The sequence below is a fragment of the Oncorhynchus keta genome, chromosome 26 (assembly GCF_023373465.1).
Source record: "Oncorhynchus keta strain PuntledgeMale-10-30-2019 chromosome 26, Oket_V2, whole genome shotgun sequence".
Lineage (NCBI taxonomy): Eukaryota > Metazoa > Chordata > Actinopteri > Salmoniformes > Salmonidae > Oncorhynchus > Oncorhynchus keta.
Genome location: NC_068446.1, coordinates 43,878,073 through 43,902,072, shown reverse-complemented (window position 1 = coordinate 43,902,072; position 24,000 = coordinate 43,878,073). Strand labels below are relative to the sequence as shown.

General features: G+C 54.9%; 1 protein-coding gene across 1 annotated transcript in view; it reads left to right on the top strand.

Annotated features, from left to right (window-relative positions):
• LOC127912157 (synaptotagmin-7-like) overlaps positions 1-24,000 on the top strand; it is a 131,162-nt gene that overhangs the window by 87,411 nt on the left and 19,751 nt on the right. The window contains exons 3-6 of the mRNA XM_052481010.1: positions 727-846; positions 967-1,114; positions 19,383-19,555; positions 21,216-21,330. Of these exons, the coding sequence (XP_052336970.1) occupies positions 727-846; positions 967-1,114; positions 19,383-19,555; positions 21,216-21,330 (556 nt within the window). The remainder of the gene's footprint in view (positions 1-726; positions 847-966; positions 1,115-19,382; positions 19,556-21,215; positions 21,331-24,000) is intronic.

Sequence of the window (24,000 nt, the reverse complement as noted above, 5' to 3'; positions counted from 1 at the left end):
TGTCAGAGTATCTCTCTCAGCGGGCCCCCAGCCACATCTCTCTCAGCGGGCCCCCAGCCAGCCACCATGATAAAACATCTCTCTCAGCGGGCCCCCAGCCAGCCACCATGATAAAACATCTCTCTCAGCGGGCCCCCAGCCAGCCACCATGATAAAACATCTCTCTCAGCGGGCCCCCAGCCAGCCACCATGATAAAACATCTCTCTCAGCAGGCCCCCAGCCAGCCACCATGATAAAACATCTCTCAGCGGGCCCCCAGCCAGCCACCATGATAAAACATCTCTCTCAGCGGGCCCCAGCCAGCCACCATGATAAAACATCTCTCTCAGCAGGCCCCCAGCCAGCCACCATGATAAAACATCTCTCTCAGCGGGCCCCAGCCAGCCACCATGATAAAACATCTCTCTCAGCAGGCCCCCAGCCAGCCACCATGATAAAACATCTCTCTCAGCGGGCCCCCAGCCAGCCACCATGATAAAACATCTCTCTCAGCGGCCCCCAGCCAGCTGCCACACGCCATCCCACCATGATAAAACGAGACGCCCCAAAACCCTGGCTGGCACCCCACCACCTCCACTCTCACTGTCTGTAGTCGACAAAGAGCTGTGTGCGTGAAAGGATTGTGTGTGTGTTGTGTCCATCTGTGTGCATCTGTGTGTGTATAGATTTTCATCGTGAGCTTCTATTTGTATTCGTCTGCCCCCCCCCCCCTCCAAACGCCTCAGCTGTCCCCGGGCTCTGAGGATGACGACGGTGAAGGTCCTATCTGTGAGAAGCTGGGACGGATCCAGTTCTCGGTTGGCTACAGCTTCCAGGACTCCACCCTGACCGTCAAGATTCTCAAGGTATCAGTGACACGGTTACAAAGCCAGAATTGTGGGGTTTTAATTCCCCGTACGAAATTGTACGTACGCGTTACTTGAAGTAACGACTGCTAATTGACATATGTTGTTGTTATTATGAAGGGCCAGGAGCTCCCTGCCAAGGACTTCTCTGGGACCTCTGACCCCTTCGTCAAGCTCTACCTGCTGCCGGACAAGAAGCACAAGCTGGAGACCAAGGTGAAGAGGAAGAACCTCAACCCTCACTGGAACGAGACCTTCCTGTTTGAGGGTACGTGGGGATTCTAATGCTCTAATCACACCTGTGTTACGGTACAGTTCTCTTCTCATACCTGTATTACGGTATAATGCCCCACTCATACCTGTATTAAGGTACATGCACTAATCACACCTGTGTTACAGTAGAATGCTTTTCTCATACCTGTATTAGGGTAGAATGGTCTTCTCGTGCCTGTGTTACGGTAGAATGTCTTTCTCATACCTGTATTATGGTATAAGGCTCTAATCATACCTGTATTACGGTAGAATGCTCTTCTCATACCTGTATTACGGTATAAGGCTCTAATCATACCTGTATTACGGTATAATGCTCTTCTCATACCTGTATTACGGTAGAATGCTCTTCTCATACCTGTATTACGGTATAATGCCCCTCTCATACCTGTATTACGGTACAATGCTCTAATCATACCTGCATTACAGTATAAGGCTCTAATCATACCTGTATTATGGTATAAGGCTCTAATCATACCTGTATTATGGTATAATGCCCCTCTCATACCTCTATTACGGTATAAGGCCCCTCTCATACCTGTATTACGGTATAAGGCCCCTCTCATACCTGTATTACGGTATAAGGCCCCTCTCATACTTCTATTACGGTATAAGGCCCCTCTCATACTTCTATTACGGTATAAGGCCCCTCTCATACCTGTATTACGGTATAAGGCCCCTCTCATACCTGTATTACGGTATAAGGCCCCTCTCATACCTGTATTACGGTATAAGGCCCCTCTCATACCTGTATTACGGTATAAGGCCCCTCTCATACCTGTATTACGGTATAAGGCCCCTCTCATACCTGTATTACGGTACCTTACACAAGGTCGCCCTCTTTCTATCTCCTTTCTTACATTATTTGCTCAGAATATTTCTCAGACTATTACCTACAGTCGAAAAAATAACTTTTGGATATTAGATTGGTGGCCCACAACACTCCCCCACAGCCCGGTTCACCTGAAATTCACCCGGACATACTACTTCCTGGACCTGGACCCATTAGGGTTGAACGGCAGGAACACAGATTTACCGGGATTTACCATCCAAAACCACTCCATTTTCCCAGGATAAATAACTGTGAGAAAACTGGCGTGGCGTGAAATGGAACTGTTAAATGATGTGAGATGTCTAAATCTGGGACAGGCGGCCCATCTCTACGGCCTCTGATGATGAACCATCAACGCTCAGGGTGGGGGACAGACAGCCCTTCTCAGGGTGGGGACAGACAGCCCTTCTCAGGGTGGGGACAGACAGCCCTTCTCAGGGTGGGGACAGACAGCCCTTCTCAGGGTGGGGACAGACAGCCCTTCTCAGGGTGGGGAGAGACAGCACTTCTCAGGGTGGGGACAGACAGCACTTCTCAGGGTGGGGACAGACAGCACTTCTCAGGGTGGGGAGAGACAGCCCTTCTCAGGGTGGGGACCGACAGCACTTCTCAGGGTGGGGACAGACAGCACTTCTCAGGGTGGGGACAGACAGCACTTCTCAGGGTGGGGAGAGACAGCACTTCTCAGGGTGGGGACCGACAGCACTTCTCAGGGTGGGGACAGACAGCACTTCTCAGGGTGGGGAGAGACAGCACTTCTCAGGGTGGGGACAGACAGCACTTCTCAGGGTGGGGACAGACAGCACTTCTCAGGGTGGGGACAGACAGCCCTTCTCAGGGTGGGGAGAGACAGCACTTCTCAGGGTGGGGACAGACAGCACTTCTCAGGGTGGGGACAGACAGCACTTCTCAGGGTGGGGACAGACAGCACTTCTCAGGGTGGGGACAGACAGCACTTCTCAGGGTGGGGACAGACAGCACTTCTCAGGGTGGGGACAGACAGCACTTCTCAGGGTGGGGACAGACAGCACTTCTCAGGGTGGGGACAGACAGCACTTCTCAGGGTGGGGACAGACAGCACTTCTCAGGGTGGGGACAGACAGCACTTCTCAGGGTGGGGACAGACAGCACTTCTCAGGGTGGGGACAGACAGCACTTCTCAGGGTGGGGACAGACAGCACTTCTCAGGGTGGGGACAGACAGCACTTCTCAGGGTGGGGACAGACAGCACTTCTCAGGGTGGGGACAGACAGCACTTCTCAGGGTGGGGACAGACAGCACTTCTCAGGGTGGGGACAGACAGCACTTCTCAGGGTGGGGACAGACAGCACTTCTCAGGGTGGGGACAGACAGCCCTTCTCAGGGTGGGGACAGACAGCACTTCTCAGGGTGGGGACAGACAGCACTTCTCAGGGTGGGGACAGACAACCCTTCTCAGGGTGGGGACAGACAGCACTTCTCAGGGTGGGGACAGACAGCCCTTCTCAGGGTGGGGACAGACAGCACTTCTCAGGGTGGGGACAGACAACCCTTCTCAGGGTGGGGACAGACAGCCCTTCTCAGGGTGGGGACAGACAGCCCTTCTCAGGGTGGGGACAGACAACCCTTCTCAGGGTGGGGAGAGACAGCCCTTCTCAGGGTGGGGAGAGACAGCACTTCTCAGGGTGGGGAGAGACAGCCCTTCTCAGGGTGGGGACAGACAGCACTTCTCAGGGTGGGGAGAGACAGCCCTTCTCAGGGTGGGGAGAGACAGCCCTTCTCAGGGTGGGGACAGACAGCCCTTCTCAGGGTGGGGACAGACAGCCCTTCTCAGGGTGGGGACAGACAGCCCTTCTCAGGGTGGGGAGAGACAGCCCTTCTCAGGGTGGGGAGAGACAGCCCTTCTCAGGGTGGGGACAGACAGCCCTTCTCAGGGTGGGGACAGACAGCCCTTCTCAGGGTGGGGAGAGACAGCCCTTCTCAGGGTGGGGACAGACAGCCCTTCTCAGGGTGGGGACAGACAGCCCTTCTCAGGGTGGGGAGAGACAGCCCTTCTCAGGGTGGGGACAGACAGCCCTTCTCAGGGTGGGGACAGACAGCCCTTCTCAGGGTGGGGACAGACAGCCCTTCTCAGGGTGGGGACAGACAGCCCTTCTCAGGGTGGGGAGAGACAGCCCTTCTCAGGGTGGGGACAGACAGCCCTTCTCAGGGTGGGGACAGACAGCCCTTCTCAGGGTGGGGACAGACAGCCCTTCTCAGGGTGGGGAGAGACAGCCCTTCTCAGGGTGGGGAGAGACAGCCCTTCTCAGGGTGGGGTCAGACAGCACTTCTCAGGGTGGGGACAGACAGCACTTCTCAGGGTGGGGACAGACAGCACTTCTCAGGGTGGGGACAGACAGCACTTCTCAGGGTGGGGACAGACAGCACTTCTCAGGGTGGGGACAGACAGCACTTCTCAGGGTGGGGACAGACAGCACTTCTCAGGGTGGGGACAGACAGCACTTCTCAGGGTGGGGACAGACAGCACTTCTCAGGGTGGGGACAGACAGCACTTCTCAGGGTGGGGACAGACAGCACTTCTCAGGGTGGGGACAGACAGCACTTCTCAGGGTGGGGACAGACAGCACTTCTCAGGGTGGGGACAGACAGCACTTCTCAGGGTGGGGACAGACAGCACTTCTCAGGGTGGGGACAGACAACCCTTCTCAGGGTGGGGACAGACAGCACTTCTCAGGGTGGGGACAGACAGCCCTTCTCAGGGTGGGGACAGACAGCACTTCTCAGGGTGGGGACAGACAACCCTTCTCAGGGTGGGGACAGACAGCCCTTCTCAGGGTGGGGACAGACAGCCCTTCTCAGGGTGGGGACAGACAACCCTTCTCAGGGTGGGGAGAGACAGCCCTTCTCAGGGTGGGGAGAGACAGCACTTCTCAGGGTGGGGAGAGACAGCCCTTCTCAGGGTGGGGACAGACAGCACTTCTCAGGGTGGGGGAGACAGCCCTTCTCAGGGTGGGGAGAGACAGCCCTTCTCAGGGTGGGGACAGACAGCCCTTCTCAGGGTGGGGACAGACAGCCCTTCTCAGGGTGGGGACAGACAGCCCTTCTCAGGGTGGGGACAGACAGCCCTTCTCAGGGTGGGGAGAGACAGCCCTTCTCAGGGTGGGGAGAGACAGCCCTTCTCAGGGTGGGGACAGACAGCCCTTCTCAGGGTGGGGACAGACAGCCCTTCTCAGGGTGGGGACAGGGGTGGGGACAGACAGCCCTTCTCAGGGTGGGGACAGACAGCCCTTCTCAGGGTGGGGACAGACAGCCCTTCTCAGGGTGGGGACAGACAGCCCTTCTCAGGGTGGGGACAGACAGGGTGGGGGACAGACAGGGTGGGGCAGACTTCTCAGGGTGGGGACAGACAGCCCTTCTCAGGGTGGGGACAGACAGCCCTTCTCAGGGTGGGGAGAGACAGCCCTTCTCAGGGTGGGGACAGACAGCCCTTCTCAGGGTGGGGACAGACAGCCCTTCTCAGGGTGGGGACAGACAGCCCTTCTCAGGGTGGGGACAGACAGCCCTTCTCAGGGTGGGGGACAGACAGCCCTTCTCAGGGTGGGGAGAGACAGCCCTTCTCAGGGTGGGGACAGACAGCCCTTCTCAGGGTGGGGACAGACAGCCCTTCTCAGGGTGGGGACAGACAGCCCTTCTCAGGGTGGGGACAGACAGCCCTTCTCAGGGTGGGGACAGACAGCCCTTCTCAGGGTGGGGACAGACAGCACTTCTCAGGGTGGGGACAGACAGCCACTTCTCAGGGTGGGGACAGACAGCACTTCTCAGGGTGGGGACAGACAGCACTTCTCAGGGTGGGGACAGACAGCCCTTCTCAGGGTGGGGACAGACAGCCCTTCTCAGGGTGGGGACAGACAGCCCTTCTCAGGGTGGGGACAGACAGCACTTCTCAGGGTGGGGACAGACAGCCCTTCTCAGGGTGGGGACAGACAGCACTTCTCAGGGTGGGGACAGACAGCCCTTCTCAGGGTGGGGACAGACAGCCCTTCTCAGGGTGGGGAGAGACAGCCCTTCTCAGGGTGGGGAGAGACAGCCCTTCTCAGGGTGGGGGACAGACAGCCTCAGGGTGGGGGACAGGGTGGGACAGCACTTCTCAGGGTGGGGAGAGACAGCCCTTCTCAGGGTGGGGAGAGACAGCCCTTCTCAGGGTGGGGACAGACAGCCCTTCTCAGGGTGGGGACAGACAGCCCTTCTCAGGGTGGGGGCAGACAGCCCTTCTCAGGGTGGGGAGAGACAGCCCTTCTCAGGGTGGGGAGAGACAGCCCTTCTCAGGGTGGGGACAGACAGCCCTTCTCAGGGTGGGGACAGACAGCCCTTCTCAGGGTGGGGACAGACAGCCCTTCTCAGGGTGGGGACAGACAGCCCTTCTCAGGGTGGGGACAGACAGCCCTTCTCAGGGTGGGGACAGACAGCCCTTCTCAGGGTGGGGAGAGACAGCCCTTCTCAGGGTGGGGACAGACAGCCCTTCTCAGGATGGGGACAGACAGCCCTTCTCAGGGTGGGGGACAGCCCTTCTCAGGGTGGGGACAGACAGCCCTTCTCAGGGTGGGGACAGACAGCCCCTCAGGGTGGGGACAGACAGCCCTTCTCAGGGTGGGGACAGACAGCCCTTCTCAGGGTGGGGACAGACAGCCCTTCTCAGGGTGGGGAGAGACAGCCCTTCTCAGGGTGGGGAGAGACAGCCCTTCTCAGGGTGGGGACAGACAGCCCTTCTCAGGGTGGGGGAGACAGCCCTTCTCAGACAGACAGCCCTTCTCAGGGTGGGGACAGACAGCCCTTCTCAGGGTGGGGACAGACAGCCCTTCTCAGGGTGGGGACAGACAGCCCTTCTCAGGGTGGGGACAGACAGCCCTTCTCAGGGTGGGGACTTCTCAGACAGCCCTTCTCAGGGGTGGGGACAGCCCTTCTCAGACAGCCCTTCTCAGGGTGGGGACAGACAGCCCTTCTCAGGGTGGGGAGACAGCCCTTCTCAGGGTGGGGACAGACAGCCCTTCTCAGGGTGGGGACAGACAGCCCTTCTCAGGGTGGGGACAGACAGCCCTTCTCAGGGTGGGGACAGACAGCCCTTCTCAGGGTGGGGACAGACAGCCCTTCTCAGGGTGGGGACAGACAGCCCTTCTCAGGGTGGGGACAGACAGCCCTTCTCAGGGTGGGGACAGACAGCCCTTCTCAGGGTGGGGACAGACAGCCCTTCTCAGGGTGGGGACAGACAGCCCTTCTCAGGGTGGGGACAGACAGCCCTTCTCAGGGTGGGGACAGACAGCCCTTCTCAGGGTGGGGACAGACAGCCCTTCTCAGGGTGGGGACAGACAGCCCTTCAGGGTCAGGGTGGGGACAGACAGCCCTTCTCAGGGTGGGGGACAGACAGCCCTTCTCAGGGTGGGGACAGACAGCCCTTCTCAGGGTGGGGACAGACAGCCCTTCTCAGGGTGGGGACAGACAGCCCTTCTCAGGGTGGGGACAGACAGCCCTTCTCAGGGTGGGGGGACAGCCCTTCTCAGGGTGGGGACAGACAGCCCTTCTCAGGGTGGGGACAGACAGCCCTTCTCAGGGTGGGGGACAGACAGCCCTTCTCAGGGTGGGGACAGACAGCCCTTCTCAGGGTGGGGACAGACAGCCCTTCTCAGGGTGGGGGACAGACAGCCCTTCTCAGGGTGGGGACAGACAGCCCTTCTCAGGGTGGGGACAGACAGCCCTTCTCAGGGTGGGGACAGACAGCCCTTCTCAGGGTGGGGGACAGACAGCCCTTCTCAGGGTGGGGGACAGACAGCCCTTCTCAGGGTGGGGACAGACAGCCCTTCTCAGGGTGGGGACAGACAGCCCTTCTCAGGGTGGGGACAGACAGCCCTTCTCAGGGTGGGGGACAGACAGCCCTTCTCAGGGTGGGGACAGACAGCCCTTCTCAGGGTGGGGACAGACAGCCCTTCTCAGGGTGGGGACAGACAGCCCTTCTCAGGGTGGGGGACAGACTTCTCAGGGTGGGAGAGACAGCCCTTCTCAGGGTGGGGGAGACAGCCCTTCTCAGGGTGGGGACAGACAGCCCTTCTCAGGGTGGGGACAGACAGCCCTTCTCAGGGTGGGGGACAGACAGCCCTTCTCAGGGTGGGGACAGACAGCCCTTCTCAGGGTGGGGACAGACAGCCCTTCTCAGGGGTGGGGAGAGACAGCCCTTCTCAGGGTGGGGACAGACAGCCCTTCAGGGTGGGGAGAGACAGCCCTTCTCAGGGTGGGGACAGACAGCCCTTCTCAGGGTGGGGACAGACAGCCCTTCTCAGGGTGGGGGACAGACAGCCCTCTCAGGGTGGGGACAGACAGGGTGGGGGACAGACAGCCCTTCTCAGGGTGGGGACAGACAGCCCTTCTCAGGGTGGGGGGGCCCTTCTCAGGGTGGGGACAGACAGCCCTTCTCAGGGTGGGGGACAGACAGCCCTTCTCAGGGTGGGGACAGACAGCCCTTCTCAGGGTCAGGGTGGGGACAGACAGCCCTTCTCAGGGTGGGGACAGACAGCCCTTCTCAGGGTGGGGACAGACAGCCCTTCTCAGGGTGGGAGGACAGACAGCCCTTCTCAGGGTGGGGACAGACAGCCCTTCTCAGGGTGGGAGGATAGACAGCCCTTCTCAGGGTGGGGACGGACAGCCCATCTCAAGGTGGGGACAGACAGCCCTTCTCAGGGTGGGGAAAGACGGCCCTTCTCAGGGTGGGGGACAGACAGCCCTTCTCAGGGTGGGGACAGAGAGCCCATCTCAGGGTGGGGACAGACAGCCCATCTCAGGGTGGGGACAGACAGCCCTTCTCAGGGTGGGGGACAGACAGCCCTTCTCAGGGTGGGGACAGACAGCCCTTCTCAGGGTGGGGACAGACAGCCCTTCTCAGGGTGGGGACAGACAGCCCTTCTCAGGGTGGGGACAGACAGCCCTTCTCAGGGTGGGGACAGACAGCCCTTCTCAGGGTGGGGACAGACAGCCCTTCTCAGGGTGGGGACAGACAGCCCTTCTCAGGGTGGGGACAGACAGCCCTTCTCAGGGTGGGGACAGACAGCCCTTCTCAGGGTGGGGACAGACAGCCCTTCTCAGGGTGGGGACAGACAGCCCTTCTCAGGGTGGGGACAGACAGCCCTTCTCAGGGTGGGGACAGACAGCCCTTCTCAGGGGGTGGGGACAGACAGCCCTTCTCAGGGTGGGGACAGACAGCCCTTCTCAGGGTGGGGACAGACAGCCCTTCTCAGGGTGGGGACAGACAGCCCTTCTCAGGGTGGGGACAGACAGCCCTTCTCAGGGTGGGGACAGACAGCCCTTCTCAGGGTGGGGACAGACAGCCCTTCTCAGGGTGGGGACAGACAGCCCTTCTCAGGGTGGGGACAGACAGCCCTTCTCAGGGTGGGGACAGACAGCCCTTCTCAGGGTGGGGACAGACAGCCCTTCTCAGCCCTTCTCAGGGGGACAGACAGCCCTTCTCAGGGTGGGGACAGACAGCCCTTCTCTGGGGACAGACAGCCCTTCTCAGGGTGGGGACAGACAGCCCTTCTCAGGGTGGGGACAGACAGCCCTTCTCAGGGTGGGGACAGACAGCCCTTCTCAGGGTGGGGACAGACAGCCCTTCTCAGGGTGGGGACAGACAGCCCTTCTCAGGGTGGGGACAGACAGCCCTTCTCAGGGTGGGGACAGACAGCCCTTCTCAGGGTGGGGACAGACAGCCCTTCTCAGGGTGGGGACAGACAGCCCTTCTCAGGGTGGGGAGAGACAGCCCTTCTCAGGGTGGGGAGAGACAGCCTTTCTCAGGGTAGAGAGAGACAGCCCTTCTCAGGGTGGGGAGAGACAGCCCTTCTCAGGGTGGGGACAGACAGCCCTTCTCAGGGTGGGGACAGACAGCCCTTCTCAGGGTAGGGACAGACAGCCCTTCTCAGGGTGGGGACAGACAGCCCATCTCAGGGTGGGGACAGACAGCCCTTCTCAGGGTGGGGACAGACATCCCTTCTCAGGGTGGGGACAGACAGCCCTTCTCAGGGTGGGGACAGACAGCCCTTCTCAGGGTGGGAGGATAGACAGCCCTTCTCAGGGTGGGGACAGACAGCCCATCTCAAGGTGGGGACAGACAGCCCTTCTCAGGGTGGGGACAGACGGTCCTTCTCAGGGTGGGGGACAGACAGCCCATCTCAGGGTGGGGACAGACAGCCCATCTCAGGGTGGGGACAGACAGCCCATCTCAGGGTGGGGACAGTCGGCCCAACTCAGGGTGGGGACAGACGGCCCACCTCAGGGTGTTGGGACAGACAGCCCTTCTCAGGGTGGCTTGGAAAAACTCCCTAGAAAGGTAGGAACCGAGGTAGAAACCTAGAGAGGAACCTAGCTCTGAGGGGTGGCCAATCCTCTTCTGGCTGTGCTGGGTGGAGATTATAAGAGTACATGGCCATTAAGACCAGATCGTTCTTCTTCAAACGTTCATAGAAAATCAGCAGGGTCAAATAATAATCGCAGGTCAGCAGCTGCAGGAGAAAATGTCAGTTGGCTTTTCATAGCCAAGCATTCAGAAGTTGAGACAGCATGTGAGGTAGAGAGAGAGAGAGAGTTGAAAACAGCAGGTCCGGGACAAGGTAACGCGTGTACAGGGTGTACAGGGTTCCATAACCGCAGGCAGAACAGTTGAAACTGGAGTAGCAGCACGACCAGGTGCACTGGGGACAGCCAGGAGTCATCAGGCATGGTCCTCGGGCTCAGGTTCTCAGGGAGGGGAGGGAGAGAGAGAGGGAGGGAGAGAGAGAGAGAGAGAGAATTCGAGGGAGCATACTTAAATTCACACAGGACACCAGATAAGACAGGAGAATTTCACCAGATAGGACAGACTGACCCTCGCCCCCCGGCACATAGACTATTGCAGCATAGTGGAGGCTAAGACGGAGGGGTCGGGAGACACTGTGGCTCCGTCCGACGATACCCCCGGACAGGGCCAGCAGAATATGACCCCAACAATTTTGCGAAAGCACAGCCCCCACACCACTAGAGGGATATAAACAGACCATCAACTTACTACCCTGAGACAAGGCTGAGTATTGTCTACGGAGATCTCCTCCACCCGCATGAGCCCGAGTGGGTGCAAACTGGACAGGAAGATCACGACAGTGACTCAACCCACTCAAGTGACGCACCCCTGCCAGGGATGTCATGGAAGAGCACTAGTAAGCCAGTGACTCAGCCCCCATAATAGGGTCAGATGCAGAGAATCCCAGTGGAGAGAAGGGAGCCGGACAGGCAGAGACAGCAAGGGCGGTTCATCGCTCCAGTACCTTGCCGTTCACCTTCGCACCCCTGGGCCAGACTACACTCAATCATAGGACCTACTGAAGAGATGAGTTAGGACTTAAAGGTCGAGACTGAGTCTGCATCTCTCACATGGATAGGCAGACCATTCCATAAAAATTGAGCTCTATAGGAGAATGCCCTGCCTCCAGCTGTTTGCTTATAAATTCTAGGGACAGTAAGGAGGCCTGCGTCTTGTGACCGTAGCGCATGCGTAGGTATGTACGGCAGGACCAAATCATGGGGAGATAGGTAAGAGATAGGTAGCATGGCTACAAGGCCCTCACCCGCCTTTCTTCGGGAAATCTGACCAGGCCTCCAACCTGCTCCTCCCTGCTTATAGGCAGAAACTTAAGCAGGAAGCTCCTGTGGTTGGTAAGGACTATTCAACATTGGTCTGAGGAAGTGCATAGAGGATGTTGTTCCTACTGTGATTAGAACTTATCCAAACCATGGATTGATGGCAGCATTCACGCAAAACTAAAAGTATGAACCACAGAATTTAACCACGGCAAGGTCACTTGGAACGTGGACGTGTACAGACAGACTAGCTGTGACCTCTGTAAGGCAATCAAAGAAGCAAAAACATTAGTACAGAGACAAAGAGGAGTTGCAATTCAACAGCTCAGACATGAAATGTATGTGGGCAGGGACTCCAGACAATCACATGTTATAAAGGGAAGCCAGCCACCTCGCGGACACCGATGCCTTGCTCCCGGACAAGCTAAACACCTTCTTTGCTGGCTTCGAGAGCTGCCGGCGTAGGCCTCCGCCGTTCCTAAGGACTGTGTGCTCCCGATCTCCGTGGCCAATGTGAGTAAGACATATAAGCGTGTTAACCCTTGCAAGGCTACCAGCCCAGACTGGCATCCCAAGCCCTGTCCTCAGAGCATGAGTACACCAGCTGGCTGGAGTGTTTATGGACATATTCAATCATTCCCTATCCCAGTCTGTTGTCTCCACTTGCTTCAAGATGTCCACCATCATTCCTGCTTCCAAGAAAGCTAAGGTAACTGAACTAAATAACTATCGCCCCATAGCACTCACTTCTGTCATCATGAAGTGCTTTGAGAGGCTAAGGTTAAGGACCATATTGCCTCCACCTTACCCGACACCCTAGACCCACTACAATTTTCTTACCGCCCCAACAGCACCCCTCCTCTACTCCCAGTTCACCCAAGACTGTGTGGCCACACATGTCTCAAACTCAATCATCAAGTTTGCTAACAACACAACAGTGGTAGACCTGATTACCAACAACGACGAAACAGCCCAAAGGGAGGAGGTGAATGCCTTGGCAGAGTCAACAAAACGAAGTACCTGATCGTGGACTTCAGGAAACACCATCCCATATCAACAGGGCTGCAGTGGAGTGGGTCAAAAGCTTCAAGTCCCACATCACTGAAGACCGGAAATGCACACCGACAGTGTGCTGAAGAAAGGAGTCTGAAGAAATTTTGCGTGACCCCTAAATCCCTCACGAACTGCTACAGATTCACCATTGAGAGCAACCAGTCAGGCTGTATCACTGCCTGGTACGGCAATTGCACCCCCTGCAACCGCAGGGCTCTCCAGAGGGTGGTGCAGTCAGCCCAATGCAGCATAGGGGCACATTGACTGACTGACAGCCAGGACACCGAAAGCATCCAGTGTCACAGGAAGGCCAAGAAGACCATCAAGGCCTCAGCCACCCGAGCCACGGCTGTTCACCCCACTGTTTACCCTACTACCATCGAGCAGGCAAAGACAGTACAGGTGCATCAAAGCTGGGACAGAGAGACTGATAAACAGCTTCTATGCCCATTCCATCAGGGGTTAAACAGCCACCACTAGAAGACCTCTGCCCAGTACCCTGCCCTCTGCTGCCCCTTAGTCAGTGGCCATGTCCGAATACCCATACTGGCATAGCACATACTTAAACTGCATACTATTTACTATTTATCACATACTGTTTCGTAACAGGATTTAGTATGCCACGGTCACAACGCTGTAGCGGCCCCTGATTGGCTGTGTAGGTGATTCAACCAAATGGAGTTATAGTCCTACTCAGGCTGGTTATAGACCTACTCAGGCTGGTTATAGACCTCCGCAGGCTGGTTATAGACCTCCTCAGGCTGGTTATAGACCTCCTCAGGCTGGTTATAGACCTACTCAGGCTGGTTATAGACCTTCTCAGGCTGGTTATAGACCTCCTCAGGCTGGTTATAGCTCAGGCTGGTTATAGACCTCCTCAGGCTGGTTATAGACCTACTCAGGCTGGTTATAGACCTCATCAGGCTGGTTATAGACCTACTCAGGCTGGTTATAGACCTCCTCAGGCTGGTTATAGACCTCCTCAGGCTGGTTATAGACCTCCTCAGGCTGGTTATAGACCTCCTCAGGCTGGTTATAGACCTACTCAGGCTGGTTCTAGACCTACTCAGGCTGGTTATAGACCTACTCAGGCTGGTTATAGACCTCCTCAGGCTGGTTATAGACCGCCTCAGGCTGGTTATAGACCTACTCAGGCTGGTTATAGACCTCCTCAGGCTGGGTATAGACCGCCTCAGGCTGGTTATAGACCTCATCAGGCTGGTTATAGACATCCTCAGGCTGGTTATAGACCTCCTCAGGCTGGTTATAGACCTCCTCAGGCTGGTTATAGACCTACTCAGGCTGGTTATAGACCTCCTCAGGCTGGTTATAGACCTCCTCAAGCTGGTTATAGACCTCCTCAGGCTGGTTATAGACCTACTCAGGCTGGTTATAGACCTCCTCAAGCTGGTTATAGACCTACTCAGGCTGGTTATAGACATCCTCAGGCTGGTTATAGACCTCCTCAAGCTGGTTATAGACCTCCTCAGGCTGGTTATAGACCTCCTCAAGCTGGTTATAGACCTACTCAGGCTTTGCATAAAATTTTAATTTAAATATTTCTGTTTTAAAAGATGTAGCCTACGATTAGTTAAAAAAAAACTTTTTAAGGAGAACAAAAATGACTTAGTAGCCTAGTTTTGTTGTTGGCTACTTGAAGAGAATTCAAATTTGACTTGATGAACCTTAGTCACTGTTACTAGCCTCTTACCACCCTGAACCTTAGTCAGTCACTGTTACTAGCATCCTACCACCCTGAACCTTAGTCAGTCACTGTTACTAGCCTCTTACCACCCTGAACCTTAGTCACTGTTACTAGCATCCTACCACCCTGAACCTTAGTCACTGTTACTAGCATCCTACCACCCTGAACCTTAGTCAGTCACTGTTACTAGCATCCTACCACCCTGAACCTTAGTCAGTCACTGTTACTAGCCTCTTACCACCCTGAACCTTAGTCACTGTTACTAGCCTCCTACCACCCTGAACCTTAGTCACTGTTACTAGCCTCCTACCACCCTGAACCTTACTTAGTCAGTCACTGTTACTAGCCTCTTACCACCCTGAACCTTAGTCACTGTTACTAGCATCCTACCACCCTGAACCTTAGTCACTGTTACTAGCATCCTACCACCCTGAACCTTAGTCACTGTTACTAGCATCCTACCACCCTGAACCTTAGTCACTGTTACTAGCCTCCTACCACCCTGAACCTTAGTCACTGTTACTAGCCTCTTACCACCCTGAACCTTAGTCACTGTTACTAGCCTCCTACCACCCTGAACCTTAGTCACTGTTACTAGCCTCCTACCACCCTGAACCTTACTTAGTCAGTCACTATTACTAGCATCCTACCACCCTGAACCTTAGTCACTGTTACTAGCCTCTTACCACCCTGAACCTTAGTCACTGTTACTAGCCTCTTACCACCCTGAACCTTAGTCACTGTTACTAGCCTCCTACCACCCTGAACCTTAGTCACTGTTACTAGCCTCTTACCACCCTGAACCTTAGTCACTGTTACTAGCCTCTTACCACCCTGAACCTTAGTCACTGTTACTAGCCTCTTACCACCCTGAACCTTAGTCACTGTTACTAGCCTCTTACCACCCTGAACCTTAGTCACTGTTACTAGCCTCTTACCACCCTGAACCTTAGTCACTGTTACTAGCCTCTTACCACCCTGAACCTTAGTCACTGTTACTAGCCTCTTACCACCCTGAACCTTAGTCACTGTTACTAGCCTCTTACCACCCTGAACCTTAGTCACTGTTACTAGCCTCCTACCACCCTGAACCTTAGTCACTGTTACTAGCCTCTTACCACCCTGAACCTTAGTCACTGTTACTAGCCTCCTACCACCCTGAACCTTAGTCACTGTTACTAGCCTCTTACCACCCTGAACCTTAGTCACTGTTACTAGCCTCTTACCATCCTGAACCTTAGTCACTGTTACTAGCCTCTTACCACCCTGAACCTTAGTCACTGTTACTAGCCTCCTACCACCCTGAACCTTAGTCACTGTTACTAGCCTCTTACCATCCTGAACCTTAGTCACTGTTACAAGCATCCTACCACCCTGAACCTTAGTCACTGTTACTAGCCTCCTACCACCCTGAACCTTAGTCACTGTTACTAGCCTCTTACCACCCTGAACCTTAGTCACTGTTACTAGCCTCTTACCACCCTGAACCTTAGTCACTGTTACTAGCCTCCTACCACCCTGAACCTTAGTCACTGTTACTAGCATCCTACCACCCTGAACCTTACTTAGTCAGTCAGTTACTAGCATCCTACCACCCGGTACTCCACCCTGCACCTTAGTCACTGTTACTAGCATCCTACCACCCTGAACCTTAGTCACTGTTACTAGCCTCCTACCACCCTGAACCTTAGTCACTGTTACTAGCCTCCTACCACCCTGAACCTTAGTCACTGTTACTAGCCTCCTACCACCCTGAACCTTAGTCACTGTTACTAGCATCCTACCACCCTGAACCTTAGTCAGTCACTGTTACTAGCATCCTACCACCCTGAACCTTAGTCACTGTTACTAGCATCCTACCACCCTGAACCTTAGTCACTGTTACTAGCATCCTACCACCCTGAACCTTAGTCGGTCACTTTTACTAGCATCCTACCACCCTGAACCTTAGTCACTGTTACTAGCATCCTACCACCCTGAACCTTAGTCAGTCACTGTTACTAGCATCCTACCACCCGGTACTCCACCCTGCACCTTAGTCACTGTTACTAGCATCCTACCACCCTGAACCTTAGTCACTGTTACTAGCATCCTACCACCCTGAACCTTAGTCACTGTTACTAGCATCCTACCACCCTGAACCTTAGTCACTGTTACTAGCATCCTACCACCCGGTACTCCACCCTGAACCTTAGTCACTGTTACTAGCATCCTACCACCCGGTACTCCACCCTGCACCTTAGTCACTGTTACTAGCATCCTACCACCCGGTACTCCACCCTGCACCTTAGTCACTGTTACTAGCATCCTACCACCCTGAACCTTAGTCACTGTTACTAGAATCCTACCATCCTGAACCTTAGTCACTGTTACTAGCATCCTACCACCCTGAACCTTAGTCACTGTTACTAGCATCCTACCACCCTGAACCTTAGTCACTGTTACTAGCCTCCTACCACCCTGAACCTTAGTCACTGTTACAAGCATCCTACCACCCTGAACCTTAGTCAGTCACTGTTACTAGCCTCCTACCACCCTGAACCTTAGTCACTGTTACTAGCATCCTACCACCCTGAACCTTAGTCACTGTTACTAGCATCCTACCACCCTGAACCTTAGTCAGTCACTGTTACTAGCATCCTACCACCCTGAACCTTAGTCAGTCACTGTTACTAGCATCCTACCACCCTGAACCTTAGTCACTGTTACTAGCATCCTACCACCCTGAACCTTAGTCACTGTTACTAGCATCCTACCACCCTGAACCTTAGTCACTGTTACTAGCATCCTACCACCCTGAACCTTAGTCACTGTTACTAGCATCCTACCACCCGGTACTCCACCCTGAACCTTAGTCACTGTTACTAGCATCCTACCACCCGGTACTCCACCCTGCACCTTAGTCACTGTTACTAGCATCCTACCACCCGGTACTCCACCCTGCACCTTAGTCACTGTTACTAGCATCCTACCACCCTGAACCTTAGTCACTGTTACTAGAATCCTACCATCCTGAACCTTAGTCACTGTTACTAGCATCCTACCACCCTGAACCTTAGTCACTGTTACTAGCATCCTACCACCCTGAACCTTAGTCACTGTTACTAGCCTCCTACCACCCTGAACCTTAGTCACTGTTACAAGCATCCTACCACCCTGAACCTTAGTCAGTCACTGTTACTAGCCTCCTACCACCCTGAACCTTAGTCACTGTTACTAGCATCCTACCACCCTGAACCTTAGTCACTGTTACTAGCATCCTACCACCCTGAACCTTAGTCAGTCACTGTTACTAGCATCCTACCACCCTGAACCTTAGTCAGTCACTGTTACTAGCATCCTACCACCCTGAACCTTAGTCACTGTTACTAGCATCCTACCACCCGGTACTCCACCCTGCACCTTAGTCACTGTTACTAGCCTCCTACCACCCTGAACCTTAGTCACTGTTACTAGCATCCTACCACCCTGAACCTTAGTCACTGTTACTAGCCTCCTACCACCCTGAACCTTAGTCAGTCACTGTTACTAGCCTCCTACCACCCTGAACCTTAGTCAGTCACTGTTACTAGCCTCCTACCACCCTGAACCTTAGTCACTGTTACTAGCCTCCTACCACCCTGAACCTTAGTCACTGTTACTAGCCTCCTACCACCCTGAACCTTAGTCAGTCACTGTTACTAGCATCCTACCACCCTGAACCTTAGTCAGTCACTGTTACTAGCATCCTACCACCCTGAACCTTAGTCACTGTTACTAGCCTCCTACCACCCTGAACCTTAGTCACTGTTACTAGCCTCCTACCACCCTGAACCTTAGTCACTGTTACTAGCCTCCTACCACCCTGAACCTTAGTCAGTCACTGTTACTAGCATCCTACCACCCTGAACCTTAGTCAGTCACTGTTACTAGCATCCTACCACCCTGAACCTTAGTCAGTCACTGTTACTAGCATCCTACCACCCTGCACCTTAGTCAGTCACTGTTACTAGCATCCTACCACCCTGCACCTTCGTCACTGTTACTAGCCTCCTACCACCCTGAACCTTAGTTACTGTTACTAGCATCCTACCACCCTGAACCTTAGTCACTGTTACTAGCATCCTACCACCCGGTACTCTACCCTGTACCTTAGTCGCTGTTACTAGCATCCTACCACCCTGAACCTTAGTCACTGTTACTAGCCTCCTACCACCCGGTACTCTACCCTGAACCTTAGTCACTGTTACAAGCATCCTACCACCCTGAACCTTAGTCACTGTTACTAGCATCCTACCACCCTGAACCTTAGTTACTGTTACTAGCATCCTACCACCCTGAACCTTAGTCACTGTTACTAGCATCCTACCACCCGGTACTCTACCCTACCTTAGTTACTGTTACTAGCATCCTACCACCTGGTACTCTACCCTGCACCTTAGTCACTGTTACTAGCCTCCTACCACCCTGAACCTTAGTCACTGTTACTAGCCTCCTGCCACCCTGAACCTTAGTCACTGTTACTAGCATCCTACCACCCTGAACCTTTGATACTGTTACTAGCATCCTACCACCCGGTACTCTACCCCTTAGAGACTGTTACTAGACGGCTACCACCTGATACTCAACCCTGCACCTTAGAGACTGCTGCCCGATATACATAGTCACTGAACACTGGTCACTTTAATACTGTCAATATATCTACTGCTGTGCTACATTTTTTAAAATAAGTTAATCATTTTTTGATTATTCCCGTGCTTGTTTGTCGTTTCCTGTATTGATTGACAGGAACTAGTCACACAAGCATCTTACTGCATCCACCGTAACACCTGCTAACTGTGTACACGACCAGTACAATTTAATTTGATTCGCTCAGCTTCTTGTTGAGGATATATGTCAGTCTTTTATTTAACCAGGAAGTCCTATCGAGGTCAAAAGACCGCTTTCCCAAGTGTGACTGTTTTCACACAAGGGTTTTCTATCTATATCTCTCACTGTCACTGTTTCTCCTTCTCTCTGTTTCTGCCTGTTTCTCTCTCCTCCCCCCTCCCCTTTCTCCGTCCCACCCAGGTTTCCCGTATGAGAAGGTGAGGGAGAGGACTCTGTACCTCCAGGTGTTGGACTTTGACCGGTTCAGTCGTAACGACCCCATCGGGGAGGTATCCATCCCTCTCAACAAGCTCAGTGACCTGGGACACATGCAGACCTTCTGGAAGGAGCTCAAACCCTGCATGGATGGAGCGGTAAGGAGGAGGAGGAGGAGGGGAGGAGAGGAGGAGAGGGGGAGGGGAGGAGGAGGAGGGGAGGAGGAGGGGAGGAGGAGGAGGAGGAGAGGGGAGGGGAGGAGGGAGGAGGAGGGGGGGAGGAGGGGAGGGGAGGGGAGGAGGAGGAGGAGGGGGGGAGGAGGGGAGGAGAGGGGAGGGGAGGGAGGAGGAGAGGGGGGGGAGGAGGGGAGGAGGGGAGGAGGGGAGGAGGGGGGAGGAGGGGAGGAGGAGGAGGAGGAGGGGAGGAGAGGGGAGGATAGGAGGAGGAGGAGGGGAGGAGAGGGGAGGAGGGGAGGAGGAGGAGGAGGAGGGGAGGAGGGGAGGAGGAGGAGGGGGGGGAGGGAGAGGGGAGGATAGGAGGAGGAGGAGGAGGGGAGGAGAGGAGAGGGGAGGATAGGAGGAGGAGGAGGAGGAGGGGAGGAGAGGGGAGGAGGGGAGGAGGAGGAGGGAGGAGGAGGGGAGAAGAGGGGAGGAGGGGAGGAGGAGGAGGGGAGGAGAGGGGAGGATAGGAGGAGGAGGAGGGGAGGAGAGGAGGGAGAGGGGAGGAGGAGGAGGAGGAGGAGGAGGAGGAGGGGAGGAGGAGAGGGGAGGATAGAAGGAGGGGGAGGGGAGGAGAGGAGAGGGGAGGATAGAAGGAGGGGAGGGGGGGAGAGGGGAGGATAGGAGGAGGAGGGGAGGAGAGGAGAGGGGAGGATAGAAGGAGGAGGAGAGGGGAGGATAGGAGGAGGAGGAGGGGAGGGGAGGAGAGGGGTGGATTGGAGGAGGAAGGGAGTAGAGGAGAGGGGAGGATAGAAGGAGGAGGGGAGGGGAGGATAGGAGGAGGAGGGGAGGATAGGAGGAGGAGGAGGGGAGGATGGGAGGAGGAGGAGGGGAGGATAGGGGGAGGAGAGGAGGAGGAGGGGAGCGGTAAGTTGGGTCAACTTGCCCCAAAAATCCACGTTGTCAGACCGGACAGTCTTTCTCCATTCAACCAATTTACAGCTTATTTCTCTAGGTTTAATCATTGTCCAGTAATCTGTCCCAGACCAGGGCCCGTACTCACTCAGTGTGTCTCAGAGTAGGTTTGCTACTCTGATCTAGGATCAGGTCTCCCCTATTAGTCATTATGATTTAACATGTGAAACTGTTCCTAGTACTCCTACACTAAGATGCTTTGTGGTTATAGGCTCAGATCAAGGGTGATCTGTCTACACTGCATGTAAAGTGACTAACTGCTGTGTCTGTCTGTGTGTGTGTCTGTCTGTCTGTCTGTCTGTCTGTCTGTCTGTCTGTCTGTCTGTCTGTCTGTCTGTCTGTCTGTCTGTCTGTCTGTCTGTCTGTCTGTCTGTCTGTCTGTCTGTCTGTCTGTCTGTCTGTCTGTCTGTCTGTCTGTCTGTCTGTCTGTCTGTCTGTCTGTCTGTCTGTCTGTCTGTCTGTCTGTCTGTGTGTGTGTGTGTGTGTGTGTGTGTGTGTGTGTGTGTGTGTGTGTGTGTGTGTGTGTGTGTGTGTGTGTGTGTCTGTCTGTCTGTCTGTCTGTCTGTCTGTCTGTCTGTCTGTCTGTCTGTCTGTCTGTCTGTCTGTCTGTCTGTCTGTCTGTCTGTCTGTCTGTCTGTCTGTCTGTCTGTCTGTCTGTCTGTCTGTCTGTGTGTGTGTTCCCCAGGGGAGGCGAGGGGACCTGCTGGTGTCTCTGTGCTATAACCCAACAGCCAACACCATCACTGTGAACATCATCAAAGCACGCAATCTCAAAGCCATGGACATAGGAGGAACATCAGGTTAGTCTCCTCTCCTTCCCTCCTTCCCTCCTTCCCTCCCTCCCCTATAACCCTCTCAAAGCCATGGACATAGGAGGAACATCAGGTTAGTCTCCTCTCCTTCCCTCCTTCCCTCCCTCCCCTATAACCCTCTCAAAGCCATGGACATAGGAGGAACATCCGGTTAGTCTCCTCTCCTTCCCTCCTTCCCTCCCTCCCCTATAACCCTCTCAAAGCCATGGACATAGGAGGAACATCAGGTTAGTCTCCTCTCCTTCCCTCCCTCCCCTATAACCCTCTCAAAGCCATGGACATAGGAGGAACATCAGGTTAGTCTCCTCTCCTTCCCTCCCTCCCCTATAACCCTCTCAAAGCCATGGACATAGGAGGAACATCAGGTTAGTCTCCTCTCCTTCCCTCCTTCCCCCCTTCCCTCCTTCCCTCCTTCCCCTATAACCCTCTCAAAGCCATGGACATAGGAGGAACATCAGGTTAGTCTCCTCTCCTTCCCTCCTTCCCTCCTTCCCCCCTTCCCTCCCTCCCCTATAACCCTCTCAAAGCCATGGACATAGGAGGAACATCAGGTTAGTCTCCTCTCCTTCCCTCCTTCCCTCCTTCCCCCCTTCCCTCCCTCCCCTATAACCCTCTCAAAGCCATGGACATAGGAGGAACATCAGGTTAGTCTCCTCTCCTTCCCTCCTTCCCTCCTTCCCCCCTTCCCTCCCTCCCCTATAACCCTCTCAAAGCCATGGACATAGGAGGAACATCAGGTTAGTCTCCTCTCCTTCCCTCCTTCCCTCCTTCCCCCCTTCCCTCCCTCCCCTATAACCCTCTCAAAGCCATGGACATAGGAGGAACATCAGGTTAGTCTCCTCTCCTTCCCTCCTTCCCTCCTTCCCTCCTTCCCTCCCTCCCCTATAACCCTCTCAAAGCCATGGACATAGGAGGAACATCAGGTTAGTCTCCTCTCCTTCCCTCCTTCCCTCCCTCCCCTATAACCCTCTCAAAGCCATGGGCATAGGAGGAACATCAGGTTAGTCTCCTCTCCTTCCCTCCTTCCCTCCCTCCCCTATAACCCTCTCAAAGCCATGGGCATAGGAGGAAGATCAGTTTAGAATCCTCTCCTTCTCTCTTAAGAAGCAGTGCGGCTTGGTTGGGTTGTGTATCGGAGGACGCATGACTTTCAACCTTCGTCTCTCCCGAGCCCGTACGGGAGTTGTAGCGATGAGACAAGATAGTAACTTAATTGGATACCACGAGAAAGGGCAAAAATATATAAAAAATAAAAAAGATACAGCATCTGTATAACCCTCTCAAATGGACATTGGGTCTCCCTCCTTCCCTCCCTCATTCCCTCCACCATCACCCCCTGAATCCCTTTCTCAAAGCCTTTGTCTCGGGGAGTCTCGGGAAGACTCTTGGAGTCCTGGGAGTCTCGGGAAGACTCTGGAAGTCTCGGGGGTCTCTCTGGGAGTCTCGGGAAGACTCTGGGCGTCTCGGTGGTCTCTCTGGGAGTCTCGGGAAGACTCTGGGAGTCTCGGGAAGACTCTGGAAGTCTCGGGGGTCTCTCTGGAGGTCTCGGGAAGACTCTGGGCATCTCGGGGGTCTCTCTGGGAGTCTCGGGAAGACTCTCTGAGTCTCTGGGAGTCTCGGGAAGACTCTGGGAGTCTCGGGGAGTCTCGGGAAGACTCTGGGAGTCTCGGGGAGTCGCGGGAAGACTCTGGGAGTCTCGGGAAGACACTGGGAGTCTCTGGGGTCTCTCCGGGAGTCTCGAGAAGACTCTGGGAGTCTCGGGGGTCTCTCTGGGAGTCTCTGGGAGTCTCGGGAAGACACTGGGAGTCTCGGGAAGACACTGGGAGTCTCAGGGATACTTGGGTTGTCTCTGGGAGTCTCTGGGGGTCTCGGGGAGTCTCTGGGAGTCTCTGGGAGTCTCTGGGAGTCTCGGGGAGTCTCTGGGAGTCTCTGGGAGTCTCTGGGGGTCTCGGGGAGTCTCTGGGAGTCTCTGGGGGTCTCTGGGAGTCTCGGGGAGTCTCTGGGAGTCTCTGGGAGTCTCTGGGGGTCTCGGGGAGTCTCTGGGAGTCTCTGGGGATCTCTGGGGGTCTCGTAGAGTCACAGGGGGTCTGTAGAATCTTTGGAGTTCTAATCCCGTTTTTCCTGTTCCTATCTGACTGTTTCTCATAGGACAAGTGGAAGAACAGAGGTTGGGTGATAGACATAGAGACACAGAAATAAATTATGGGCACAGTCGATCGGCCAAGCCGGGGCTAGAACCCCCCGTGTCCAAGAGTGCATGTGTGGTCTGGAGTCCTGGGTTTTACTGTTACACCAGACTACATTATAAGTCCTGAGTGTTACTGTTACACCAGACTACATTATAAGTCCTGAGTGTTACTGCTACACCAGACTCCATTATAAGTCCTGAGTGTTACTGCTACACCAGACTCCATTATAAGTCCTGAGTGTTACTGCTTCACCAGACTCCATTATAAGTCCTGAGTGTTACTGTTACACCAGACTCCATTATAAGTCCTGAGTGTTACTGCTACACCAGACTCCATTATAAGTCCTGAGTGTTACTGCTACACCAGACTCCATTATAAGTCCTGAGTGTTACTGCTACACCAGACTCCATTATAAGTCCTGAGTGTTACTGCTACACCAGACTACATTATAAGTCCTGAGTGTTACTGC